The sequence below is a fragment of the Pseudophryne corroboree genome, chromosome 9 (genome assembly GCF_028390025.1).
Source record: "Pseudophryne corroboree isolate aPseCor3 chromosome 9, aPseCor3.hap2, whole genome shotgun sequence".
Taxonomy (NCBI): Eukaryota; Metazoa; Chordata; class Amphibia; order Anura; family Myobatrachidae; genus Pseudophryne; species Pseudophryne corroboree.
In genome coordinates, this window is record NC_086452.1 from 412,620,196 (window position 1) to 412,633,486 (window position 13,291).

Genomic DNA, 13,291 nt, shown 5'->3' on the forward strand with positions numbered 1-13,291 from the left:
AGAGAACCTACAGTGGTCCAGGGAAGAACATGATAAACTCTACTGGGGACTATAGTGGTCACGCCTTGGGTATAGGTTCCCAGGATACGGCAGGGAGATGGGTCCTTTATCCGCAAGGTACGAATGTCAAGTCCGAGTAGGTTGCAGGGACTCCAGCACAGTTCAGGAAGCTGGTTGTTCTGGAAACTCTCGAGTGTGCTGGTTGGACTTAGAGGTGGGAAAGGACCTGCATGGGAGGACAGCTGCCAGGCTTAGTAAGAGAGTTGATGGGATGGTCATGGAGGTATGAAATTAGGGACATAAATGTAAGAGGCAAAGGATATTGAGGCATATTCCCTAATCCTGAATGATAAAAATGCTTCAGGGATTTCCCAAGCAATTCTGAAGGCCTATGGTGATTTCGTAGTCCAGAGGAGGAACTTTGTAAAGAGTGTATACTGGCTCCACGCACTACCAATCGCCTCAGTTTTTGAGACCGCACACGTGGCAATAAAATACCAATTTGCTAATTATTGCCAGGAAGATTGCTGCAAAAGTGGCCAGTGCTAATCCCGTTTGTTACACTGCGAGGAATCTCTCTGGGCCCAGCTGCCAGGGAACTGGATAACAAGGACACCAGCTGCCAATAAAGCTGATATTCTCATATTTTATTTACCAACCTTTGCTCAAAGGTGCAAGTGTAACTTAAAGGATCCACAACCCAATTAGATATTGGCTCTTACTGTCTGAATTGGACCAGGCAGATAAAAATAATTCCCTATTGGTTACTGTCGTGAAAATACAGAATTAGCATGTTAGTAAATAACATATGCCAGGGCATTGTAAATTAATTATTATATCTTTTTATTGTTGGGACACTATGTATTGCATCACTTCTATTGTAGCTACTAGCGGTACTTTAACTGTGTTAAAATGATCATAGGGTGACATGATTTTACTTGTATCCTTTTAATTGTTCACTTTATCGCGAAAGACTAATCCTTGGTAAAGATTGCCACAGCTTCCCGGCTGTATTGCAGAAAAAGAATAGAGATTAAATAAATACACTTTGATCATCCAGTGAGCCGTGTACTCACTCTAGCAAGCCACTTGCTTGGTTTTGAAAGATAACAGCACTGTAGCTTTCAGCATGACAAAAAGTCACACCCCCTTGTTTTCGTTTTCATCTCCTCCCTCAACCCTCCCCTCCTTTTTTTTCTTCTTTATCTGCCAGGACCTGTGCGACTGATTTTTCACTTTACAATACTGGCAAATGTTACATAAGCACAAACATGGAGCCTGTGCAGAAGTGTGTGGGCAGACCCAGATTCATGACAGCGAGGTATCACTTGTCAGGATCAGAACGTGCAGCCGAACACTGACAAATCCGTGAATGGGAGCTTCTGGGAGGATTCGTCACATACTGGGCTCTGTGGGGAGGGTGGAAACGTGTTTGTTTTTTTCCTCTCTTTTAAACTCACGGTTGAAATTGGCTGCAAGCCCAGCTCTGCATGGAGTTTGCAGAAGGTGGGTATGGCTCTTCTCTAACACAACACGGAAATGCAGGGAAAATGTATATACATGTGTCTCTTTATCTCTCTCTCATGTCACATTCTTTCACATTCTCTGTCATCTGTTTTCTTTTCTTTCTCTCTTTTGCGCTCTTTCTTTTCCACTTGCACCGTGTTAGTCATCTGCCCAGAACACAGTTGATCAAAGTGGATAATCTCGCAATGAGGGATTAACCGCATGCAAGCGGGCCACATAAGACTTTCTGAAATGTCATTTGAGTGGCTTGGCCAAACTTCAAAAGCAGATGCAGACTTCTGTTTGTTATTAACACCGACCAACGCTGATGCTTGCAGGAAGTGCCGAGGTTTAAGACAAATGCTGGTTTTGAATTGTTGGCCAGAGCAGATCTTTGTTTACAATAGTAAGTTAGAAAATAGTCGTCGGTGCTTTATAAATAAGAGAACCGTAATCAGTAATGATAGAAGCTTATTATTATTATTATTATTATTATTAATGTTTACTTATATAGTGCCGGCATAGTCCGTTGCACTTTGTTTTTCTTACAAATATTAAGGCCTTTCCTGACTGGCATTAAATGGGGTCTTTATCAAAGCTTGGAGCGAGATAAAATTGAGAGAGATAAAGTACTAGGCAATCCGCTTCTGCCTTTACGTTTTACGGGCAGTGCTTGAAAAATTACAGGACCTGATTGGTTGGTACTTTCACAATTTTATCTCTCTCCAAGCTTTGATAAATACCGCCCCTAAATCCTCTCCTGTTACTGTTTATTTGTTACAGTTTAGTAATACATTTTTTACACTAGTCAAATGTTGAGTTATCCACATTTTTGTGAATTGTACATTTTTATTTACTTTTTATACTTCCTATTGCTGTAAGTTTGAACTTTTAAGTCCTTTAGTGCATGGATACTATTAGATTGTATTTTTATTTATTAGTACAGTGTTCATAAATAAGACCCGATCATATTGGCACGAAGTACTGTCCTTTTTTTAATACTACCCAAGGGCTAGGGGCCAAAATGGAGCTAAGGGTTTCATGCCAAAGTCATCCCTCATCAGATAATGATTATTATTTTTCCTGCCGTTAGCTGGTAAATCTACACCGGCTGGTTCGCTATGTTTGTTCGTTATCCCAGCCAGAAATCTCCGTTTTGACCACTTGTCTCTCTTAACAAATCACCCTGCGGTTACATTACATTGTGTTGGCTCTCTATTATTTTGGGGAAGTCGCATGTTTTACCCCTGGAGTGCTGAAACTTTGTCACAGAATTCATATTCCTGCTGCTTCCATATTAAATGACTTCACATAAATAGCATTTGTACAGGTATTTTACAGCAGCTAACATGGGAATAAAATCCGTGTATGGTGGTTTTTCTTTAAAAAAAATGAATATAAGGCAACAGAATTCTGTTCCAAAGCAGAATCTCAGCCATTGGTTAGTTGAAATGCATAGCTCATTTATGTGATGTGATTATGCAAATAAATGACTTAATTTGTACAGTCATAAACCAGTGCCCTTGTAAAGAGTAGTGTGATTCCGAGTGATATCACAGGTAGACGTTCACCTTTCGAGTGGGTCAGCCCCTTGGTATTTTTGGCGTATCTATACTTGGGCCAAAATGGACACAACATGATATTCACACTTGCTTGCATAAAGCTATATAGTTTATTATGTGCTTCATAGAATCAAGCCGTTGCTACATGTATTATTTTACCTTCTGCTGTCAACACATGCGGTTGCTAAGGCCATTGGCTCTGTAACTGTATCTACATGAGGAAGTACGATTTGTGTTTCTTAGATGGGTTGATCTTACGGCTGTATGCAAATGAGAACATTATGCAAATTAGTGTCTTACTGTTTGATTTGTTTCACTTGTGCAAATCTAGTTGTGTTACAGTTATGACCGTATTGTGTACAGTCTGTCCCATTTATAGGAAAACATTTACTTAGCTAGCCCAAACATACTCCACAGCGCTTTATAGAAAGGAACAAACACACTAATAAAGCACGAGTGGGTTTTAACAGACAGATAGATAAAGAGGCTTACATGGAGTTTGCAATCTGTAGATTTTATGAACTTGACATCTGGCTTGTTTAAGGCTCCTGCGTGTTTGTGGATTTTTTTTTTTTTCTTATGTTGGTTGATTGAATGTCTGGTTTTCGAACCTATCGAGCGGAAGATGCATTTTTACTGCAGGCAGATTCATTCCAGTCTACAGTACTTGCTCGCGCCTATGCCTTTCTGAAACCTACATTCTGTGTCATCAAGGTCCTGTCTAGCATAATGGATTTGTCTCCCTATGAAATCATTGGTCTTTTGTCACCGTTTGGAAAGGGATTATTATGTATTGCAGAAACAAGATTCTCTACACATCCAGTTACAATATACTATTTGCTGCATTACAGTACCGCAACGTTGTGACACAAGTTTTCTGTATAACGTACAAGTTTAACTTGAGTAGCTTAAATGGGAATCGTTTTAGGCGCTACTTAATCTTTTTTTAATGGCTGTTTAGCTTGAAACAAATTCCTAAATTGCTCACTACCTGCTGCTATATGTCTAAAACATTTTAATAAACCCCACAAGTCAATGACTTGTATCAATAAACACACGAATGTATTGGCAGAGACACTTGTAAATAGAACTACAGTAGGGTATAGTTGGATGATAGTTGTGTACTAGATATATACTCCTTGTTCTAATTTCTACCACAAGCATGCTGCAAATTTCACTCATCCATAAATGAATCATATGCTGTGGCCTAAGCCATGACTACCGTTAGTAATTATAGGTGTACTTGCTTAGTGTTACCGATCATATTACATTTTCTTTATGCAAGTCTGTATAATCTAGTTTGGAAGGGGGCGGAGCTAGATATCGCACTTCTCAATTGCAGCCGGAGACTGTTTCCAGGTCAGATCTGCAGCCAATCAGAATCACAGCATCAGACGTGGATGAAGGACATTATAAAAGAATATTTAATTTCACATAACCGCTAACATTTTAGTATATTTGTTATACTGTTTCTTATATAGCACGACGGAATTTGCTGCGCTATATAAGAAACTGTTAATAAATACAAATAAACATTTTAGTATATTTATGCTGCTAAAAGATCGTAGTATATTGTGTGATAATTGTAAATCGATGTATTTATCATGTATCAATTTCCCGTGTGTGTAAACATTGGACATATATTGAAGTTGATGCAAAAACGGCTAAATTCCACCTATTTTACAAACGTATTTTATGTGGCCATCGTCACAGGATGAAATATTTTATACATCCTCACCGTTAATCAGGACGATAAATAGGCCTACATGGATTCATTTACGTGGATTCTACACGTTTGAGTGATTTGTCTAGGGACAGAAATGTAACGTGAGTCACATTCGAATGTAACATGTGACTCACGTTAAAATTGATTTTAAGTATAGTTTGATTAACATTTAGTTTTTTGTTTGTGTGTCAATCATAAGTTAAGGGTATTAAGAGTGTTCAGTATAACAATCTTATTGTAAAAATAATTAGGATGAGAGCAGGTTTAAATATATACATCCCCTCCGTTCTTATGTCCATTCTGTTGTAACATGAGTCACGCGCATAAACAGTAACATGTAACTACTAAAGGGGGGTACTCACGGAGCGATATTCTAAGCAATCTGACTAGATTGCTTAGAATTTAAGCATTATCGCTCCGTGTGTACCCCATACAGCGATAGCGATGCGCAGCCCCACGCATCGATATCGCTGCTGCTAGATTGGCCTGCATGCAGGCCAATCTAGCGGGTCGCTCACTTCACCTGCTGGGTGAAATGAGCAGCTCCCCCCGCACGCACAGCACAGATCGCTCTGTGCTGAGCGACGGGAGAGATGTGTGCGGAGCGGTTCGCTCAGCACACATCTCTCCCACATCGTCCCGTCTGTATGGGCCTTAAGAGAGTACGTGGTTTGTTTGTTTTCTGCTTCTGAGCATCAATTATCAGCCCGTGATCCGGATGATAGGGTGACAGTTATCAGGTGACCAGTGTGGTTCCGGTATAAAAGATAGATAGTGTCTAGTTAGACAGTCAATAGATAGACACCATATGTTAGACAGACATTAGGTCGACAGGGTCAAAAGGTCGACATGAAAAGGGTAGACACCATGTTTTTTTGCATTTTTGTGGTTTGTGTGGATAGTTTTGTCACCTGGGACCCCCAATTGTAGAAAGGCATACCCTCGCGGGGCTCGCCACGCTTCGGGCACGGTGGCTCACTGCGCTCGCCACAAGGTTTATAACCAACTCTATGCCGACATGGATAGAGAAAGTATGAAATAGTCCAAAAACGTGTTACATTAAAAAAAAAAATTGTCTATCTTTTTTATGGCGACCATTTTCATGTCGACCATTTGACCTGTCGACCTTTTGTACTGTCTACCTTTTTCATGTCGACCTTTTGACCCTGTCGACCTAATGTCTGTCTAACATATGGTGTCTGTCTATTGACTGTCTATCTATCAAACGGATACCGACCAGTATATAGGGCGACATCATATAGTCAACATTGACATTTAAAAAATAAAAAAAATAAAAACCTTTTTCTACTTTTTCATACTTTACCATAGTGAGCCACCTTGCACGAAGCATGGCGAGCGAAGGGGTACACTTAATGGGGCTTCACATGCTAATATGGCGAAAATTACATCAAAATTAACGGAAAAACGTGTCTACCTTTTTGTGTTGACCTTTTGTGGTCAACCTAGACACTAGGTCGACCTTGTATACAACATCCCACCTACCCCATATATGTATTGTCATATTTTAAAATGTTGAATTTCACACACTTTTGTGTGTGGTGCATTTAAACATGAAATGTAACGTGAGCCCCATGGAATGATTGTCTGTTCCTCTGCCCTTACATTTCCAAACATCCATCTTGTGTTGCATAAATATGACTCAGTAAGTCAAGGAGTTTTATACCGTATTTTTCTCCTCTGTTCCCTAGAACAGTTTGTTTACAGTGCGGCTAATTATTGCGGGTTATCTTGGTGACATTTCCCTTTATTTTAGAAAGAAGACATGGTTCCTGCGGCAAGCCCCCTCTAACACCTCCCACTTCGTCTGTGTATTCCCTCTACTCCTCCCTGCCTTCAGCAAAAAGCAAAGCGGCCGGCGGCAGCACTCGCACGTTCAGCGGTGCAAGCGGTAGTGCCTCCTCCAACTCCAAGCTGATAAAATCTCCCAAAGATAAGCTACAGATAGGTGGAAACAGGTCGATGCATCCTGTACAGCACAGCAAAGCAAACCAAGACAAAATGTAAGTTCCAAATGCGTGTTCCATCTTTATGCTGCCAACCTGCAATACAGGTCAAAACAAGATACTAGAATAAGTTTTGGCAGTGCAGTGATTTTACGTATATAGTGGAATTGATAAATGTGCACTTTTGTGTCAATAATGCCTCTGACAAAAGCAGGCTGATCCTGGATTGAGGTGACTGTTTAAGTGAGTCAGCCTGTTTGCCAGGTGGGAAGTCGGAAGGTACATTTACGCAGACTTCAGTATAAATGGCAATTCAAGGGTGTGCTTAACCACTTTACTGGCATGGTCAGATCTCATGCGAGTGCGCTGTCCCACCCTGTCTTCCCCGTTTTTGACGAGGAGATCTGTTCTGCAGATGTACATAATATAATGTTTAAATATTTTAAAAAATACTTTTTCAGCTTTATTAAATAATGTACATTTTAAAAAACTATGTTATTAACGCTTTTGAAGGGAAAAATCGTCAGTTAAGTAGTTTTTAAGGAAGGGGGTTCTGGACAGCCCAGCTCTTCTGATGCCCTGGGCATGACACTGGAACTTGGCAACACTCATTGTAATATGAACACACTCCTAAGGTTCCGATTTAGGAATTTGAAATGTTGGGAGATGTGAATTAGGTTGGTGGTTTGAAGAAAGAACAATGTGAAATAACATTGCTATAGTATATGCAATGTTTTGTAGGACATTACATGAACAAGTTCAGGTATCCCATCTACAGTGGAAATTAATGTTTTATATGAAAGGATGGAATGCGGTTGAGATGCTGGCTGGTGGGATCCTGGCAGTCGGAACGCCAACGCATGAATCCCAACAGCCATCAGGAGACAGACAGACGGCATCCCAACGGTAAGTATAGCGGGCAGGTTAGAGGTGGGTAGGTTTAGGTGCCACCTGGGGTAAGTGGGGGGGTAGTTAGGTTTAGGCACCACCGGGGGAAGAGTTAGGCTGCGGAAAAGGATGGTTGGTGAGGGGGGAGAGTCTTACCTCCACCCCCCGTCAGGATTGACACTACTGAGATGCCGCCATCTGTATTCTAACCGCCGTCAGCTGGCATATCATACTGAATCCGAAAGGACAGCTATTTTAGTTTTCATTTTTAGAATTGGTGTAAAATATATTATTTGACGAGCAATATATGTTACTTCCAATGGTATTTAATTTCCTGTAATGATTAGTAAATTCAATAAAAATAAAATAAAAAACAAAACACTGTTGACGGTTCAGTGACTATTTCTGCATATTCTCATAACTAGAATGACGCCCTCTGTTAAAGTGGAGAAGATGCATACAATCCCAAAGATGGATGGCGTGTTAATAAAATCTGCTGCTGGGTCTACCTGTTCCTCTTCTGTCAGCTCCTCAGTAAAGACTGGCCTTAATTGGCAATCAATACCAAAGCCACCTTTGCCTTCCCCTGGACAGATACCAAATGGTAAAGGAATTCTCTCAACTCCTCCGAATGTGGAAAAGAAGCCGGACGATACACACTGTAGGAAATATTTACACAAGAGATTGTCAGGTAATTATGGTCTTTTATTTATTACACAGGTCTTGTATTGGGTTTACCGGTTGTCTATTTTTATATCAAGTAATTTGGCAGCTTTAAGAAGATTAACAAAGTCTTGTGTAAAATGATGCTGGGTCATTTAGTCACTGACCGCCAGCTGTGTGGTCTGGTGTGGGCACTACTCCCAAACTCTCTCCTCCCTCCCCCTCAGTTGCACAATTCATTTCTGGGAATGGATCCCATTTCCGACTATTAGTCAACATTTTCCTTAGAAAATAAAGAAGAAGAATTTCTCAGACTTTCCTTTCTAATTAACTTACGTTTCAGCCTGTTGCATTATATAAGGTAAGTATCGGCCCTTTCATGTTAGTTTTATAAGGGGAGTTGTGTATTTTGATTAATCTAGTGACACTAAATAAAAAACAAAACATGGGGGTGGGGGGTTGTTTCGCTCCAACGATTAATATTTTGGCTAAATCTGCAGGTGACACCTAAAACATAGTTGTTAACCTGGGTAAACAAGACACACCAAGTACACTGACGGCAAGGGCTTCCGCACAGGTGCGCATATCGTAGAAACATAGAATTTGACGGCAGATAAGAACCACTTGGCCCATCTAGTCTGCCCCTTAAACATCACTATGTACATAAAAATTAGAGATTTGTGTGGACCCCCTGTATATTGGTTCTAACTTATCATCGTGTTTTGGTTTTGACAAAACCGCCCTCAAGTGTTTTGGTTCAGATTTCAGTTTAAGATGAATACAAAAAATGTATAATTGAGCTATAATCACTGATAAAAAGAAGGCAAAATATAGATGGAACAGAGAATAGCGCTTAATGTGAAATGGTTGCTGCCTGGGTGTATTCTGGTGACTCCCAATCACACGAAAAAGACTAATAAACAACACTTAATTTTTGAATACACCGTTGGCGCCCCCACTTTAAGAGAATTATATAAAAGTCTTAATGGACAGTTCAAAAAATCCTGTATTTTGCTTGGATAATTCTTTTTTTTCCTCTTCTTTTTTCTATTTTCTAGATGACCATTCTTCTCCCACAACTAGTTCAGAATTTTTCCTTATATAAAGGTATTCGTCATAAAGAGAAGAAAAAGTACATATAGTGTAGTAGTTCAAAACAAATGATGGTTTATTAATTAAAATTCATACGATACTTGTATCCAATAAAAGTGACAAATTCACTATACAGTAAAATTGGAACCGTACCGTGTCAGGCTCCCAGCATGGAGCAATGAGAAGAGCAAAATTGGAAGGTTCCGGAATTCCTTCCTCCTCCCCTCATGCACAACACCGGCCGCAGGACCTGGTAGGGTTCTTCTGGTGCTTTAGATGCAGGTAAATGGATCATGTAGTGCCGCCAACGCGTTTCGAGTTGTATCTAACTCTTCCTCAGGGCAGAATGATCCATACCTGCACACATCCTCTTTTTATACTACATTTGACCCGGAAGTGGAAACATACTTCCTGTTGGTTACTTTTCTAAAATTCATAAAATCATTATCCTAACATATTCCTTCATTTGTTGATTTTTATAATGCTGAAAATATGATGTTTATGTTATAAAATGATATACAGTAAGAGAAATTAATAAACAGATCAATAGTGTTGGATGTTAACTACTTCCTGTATGATGTCATTTTCGGCCGTATATTCTCTCTATAGAAGCCAATTCAGGGCTATTTTGTACGTCACTATACACACATATACATATAATTTTTTAATACCAATGAGCACATAGGTGTTTTTCAGCAGGATTTAGTTGGAAACGCTAATGCGTTCCATTCACGGATATAACCGGAAGTGCCGTGCGTTCCACTGCCGGGATACGCACGCAACTTCCGGGGTTGAAGCGGCCAGGCACAACAATAATACTGATCCTGAGAAGGCGGATCCTCCCATGTAGTAGGATTTTTTCTAAGAACGCTCTGCGTTCCATCCACGGCCGATCATTTCCGGCCATAACCGGAAGTTGATGCGTTCCACCGCCGAGCGTAACCGTGCGTTCCACCGCCGAGAACACACACGCACTTCCGGGAACGGTGCGGTCGGGTTAGATTACACTTCCCTGCGTTCCAGCGAGAAAAGGGGGCAACTTCATGTTCCCCAATGAAATTATCTATCATGATACATAATATGTATGCATAAACATATATATAAAAATTAAATAAATAAAACTAGTGGATAAATATATACATGAAATGATTTAAAGGAACCACTTTACTTCAAATTCTTTGTTTAGTCCCTCAGGGGTAATGGTTTTTAGATTAAAAATCCATTTCATTTCTGCTTTTGCTAACAAGCTCTCCGAGTCCCTATCTTTCCAGTTAATTTTTACATTTTGAATCCCTATAAACTGTTTAATGGCATTAACTTTACACTGATGTTTAAGCTTAAAATGATTTGATAAATTATGTGATTCTAATCCTTTTGTAATGTTTCTCACATGCTCGCCCATGCGTGTTTTTAGTGCACGGGATGTCCGGCCTACATAAAATAGCCCACATTCACATTCAATGAGGTAGATCACGTTATTGGTGTGACAGGTTATAAAGTTCGTGATTTTATATTCTTTGTTATTTACTTCAAAACTTGAGATTTTTGATTTTTTTGCTTTGACTGTCTTACACATCATGCAACTGCCACAACGGTAAAAACCCTCCGATCTTATTGGATTGTTTTGTTGAATTGGTAACGAGCTCTTTACTAACTTATTTCTTAGATTCTGCGATTTTCTATAGATGAATTTAGGGACATCAGGGATTATATTTTTTAATATTGGGTCCTTTTTAAGGACACACCAATGAGTTTTTATAATGGATTCAATTTTCTTGTGGTCTGCTCCAAATGTTGTAATAAAGGCGACATTGAAGTCGTCATTTTTATTGTTGTTTGTTTTAGTTTTACGTAACAAGTCACTTCTATTTATATTTGTGACTTCTTCATATGCCTTTTTCAGTTCTTGTTCTGTATATCCTTGTGACCTAAAGTTGCTGAGCATGGCCTCACTTTGTTTTTTACATTCTGCTGGATCATTACAGTTCCTTTTTATTCTTATCAGTTGGCTCTTTGGAATTCCTTTTGTCCAATTTGGATGATGCTGGCTTTGTTTGCTAATATACTGTTGGGAATCTGTTGGTTTGATGTATCCTTTCGTAAAAAGGCTATTTTCTACTTTGTAGATAGTTAAGTCTAAGAAGTTAATTTCTTCTTGACTTTTATTGAAAGTCAAATTAATACCAGCACTGGTCATATTCAATTCATTACAGAAAGATATGAGGGTTTCTTCCGAGCCTTCCCACAGGAATATGATGTCGTCGATGAATCTCTTCCATAGGACCAAGTTCGACGCCTCAGTCGCATTACCCCATACATGGGTATTTTCCCAATGTGCCATGAAGAGGTTAGCGTAACTGGGCGCGAACTTGGTCCCCATAGCAGTTCCCACTAGCTGGAGGTAATAATTACCTTCAAAAAAGAAGTAATTATTTTTAAGAATAAAGGTGATTCCTTCTATGATGAAGTTTCTTGTCTTGATTGGTGTATTTGATTGGTTTAAGAACCAATCTATAGCCTCTATACCTTTATCATGTTCTATGGCTGTGTAGAGTGATGTCACATCTGCAGTTGTTAGGATCGTGGAGTCCTTTACCTTAATATTCTCTAATTTGTTGATAATATCCATAGTATCCTTGATATAGGATTTATTTTTAATAACTAAGGGTTGTAAGAAGCAATCTATCATTTCAGATAAGTTGCTTGTGAGGCTTCCAATCCCAGCTATGATGGGTCTACCCGGGGGAGCTAAAGGATCTTTATGGACTTTAGGTAAGATATAGATACTAGGGGTTTTTGGATGCTCCGTTTGGAGAAATTCGAATTCCTGTTTGGTAATTGCTCCATTATCTAGGTGTTTATTTATGAACTTTTGAAATTCTATTTTAATACGATTGGTAGGATCAGTTTTAAGTTTCTTATATGTTGTGCCATCTTCCAGTTGTCGTTGGATTTCTTTTATATAGTAATCCTTACTCATCACAACCACCCCTCCCCCCTTATCACAGGGTTTAATGACTACATGGTTCCAATTTTACTGTATAGTGAATTTGTCACTTTTATTGGATACAAGTATCGTATGAATTTTAATTAATAAACCATCATTTGTTTTGAACTACTACACTATATGTACTTTTTCTTCTCTTTATGACGAATACCTTTATATAAGGAAAAATTCTGAACTAGTTGTGGGAGAAGAATGGTCATCTAGAAAATAGAAAAAAGAAGAGGAAAAAAAAGAATTATCCAAGCAAAATACAGGATTTTTTGAACTGTCCATTAAGACTTTTATATAATTCTCTTAAAGTGGGGGCGCCAACGGTGTATTCAAAAATTAAGTACTGATAAAAAGAGCTAAAAAATATATATATATATAAAATTTGCTATCCAAAACCCGAAAATTCAGATCTTAAATACACATTCCAAACTGCGGGAAGATTCGAACTGGCACTCTGTTTGGGTTGGATCTCCTTGGAGGATCCGGAACAGGTTTTGGTTCGGTTTGGATCCACAAAATTGGGTGGATTAGGAATTGTGGAGAACCGAACCGCACATATCTAATAAAATATCTATTCTATCAACGAATGCTATATCGCTAGCAGATCACCCCATATGTCTGTGAACAACGTAATTCACTGAGTATCAGGTGGGCCCAGCAGCCGGGCCGATGCATTTTACATCACACAGATATAGCCATACACCTGGCTGTGTGTATGACCGACCCACTGACTGCGTGATAGGTCAGCTGCAGCGGGCATTGAATATGATGTCACAAGTGGGCGGGCATATTCAAATGGTGGCAGATTGGTAAATGTGTATGCACAAGATTGTTTTTGCATACACCTTACCAATCGATAGATCGGTCAAGTTGCCAATCCTTCGGCTAGATG

General features: G+C 39.3%; 1 protein-coding gene across 4 annotated transcripts in view; it reads left to right on the forward strand.

Annotated features, from left to right (window-relative positions):
* The window catches only part of ATXN7 (ataxin 7), a 320,951-nt gene that overhangs the window by 248,993 nt on the left and 58,667 nt on the right, over positions 1 to 13,291 (forward strand). For all 4 annotated transcript variants that reach the window (XM_063940909.1, XM_063940908.1, XM_063940911.1 and 1 more), the window contains 2 exons: positions 6,569 to 6,815; positions 8,072 to 8,337. In XM_063940909.1, coding sequence (XP_063796979.1) covers positions 6,569 to 6,815; positions 8,072 to 8,337 — 513 coding nt within the window. The remainder of the gene's footprint in view (positions 1 to 6,568; positions 6,816 to 8,071; positions 8,338 to 13,291) is intronic.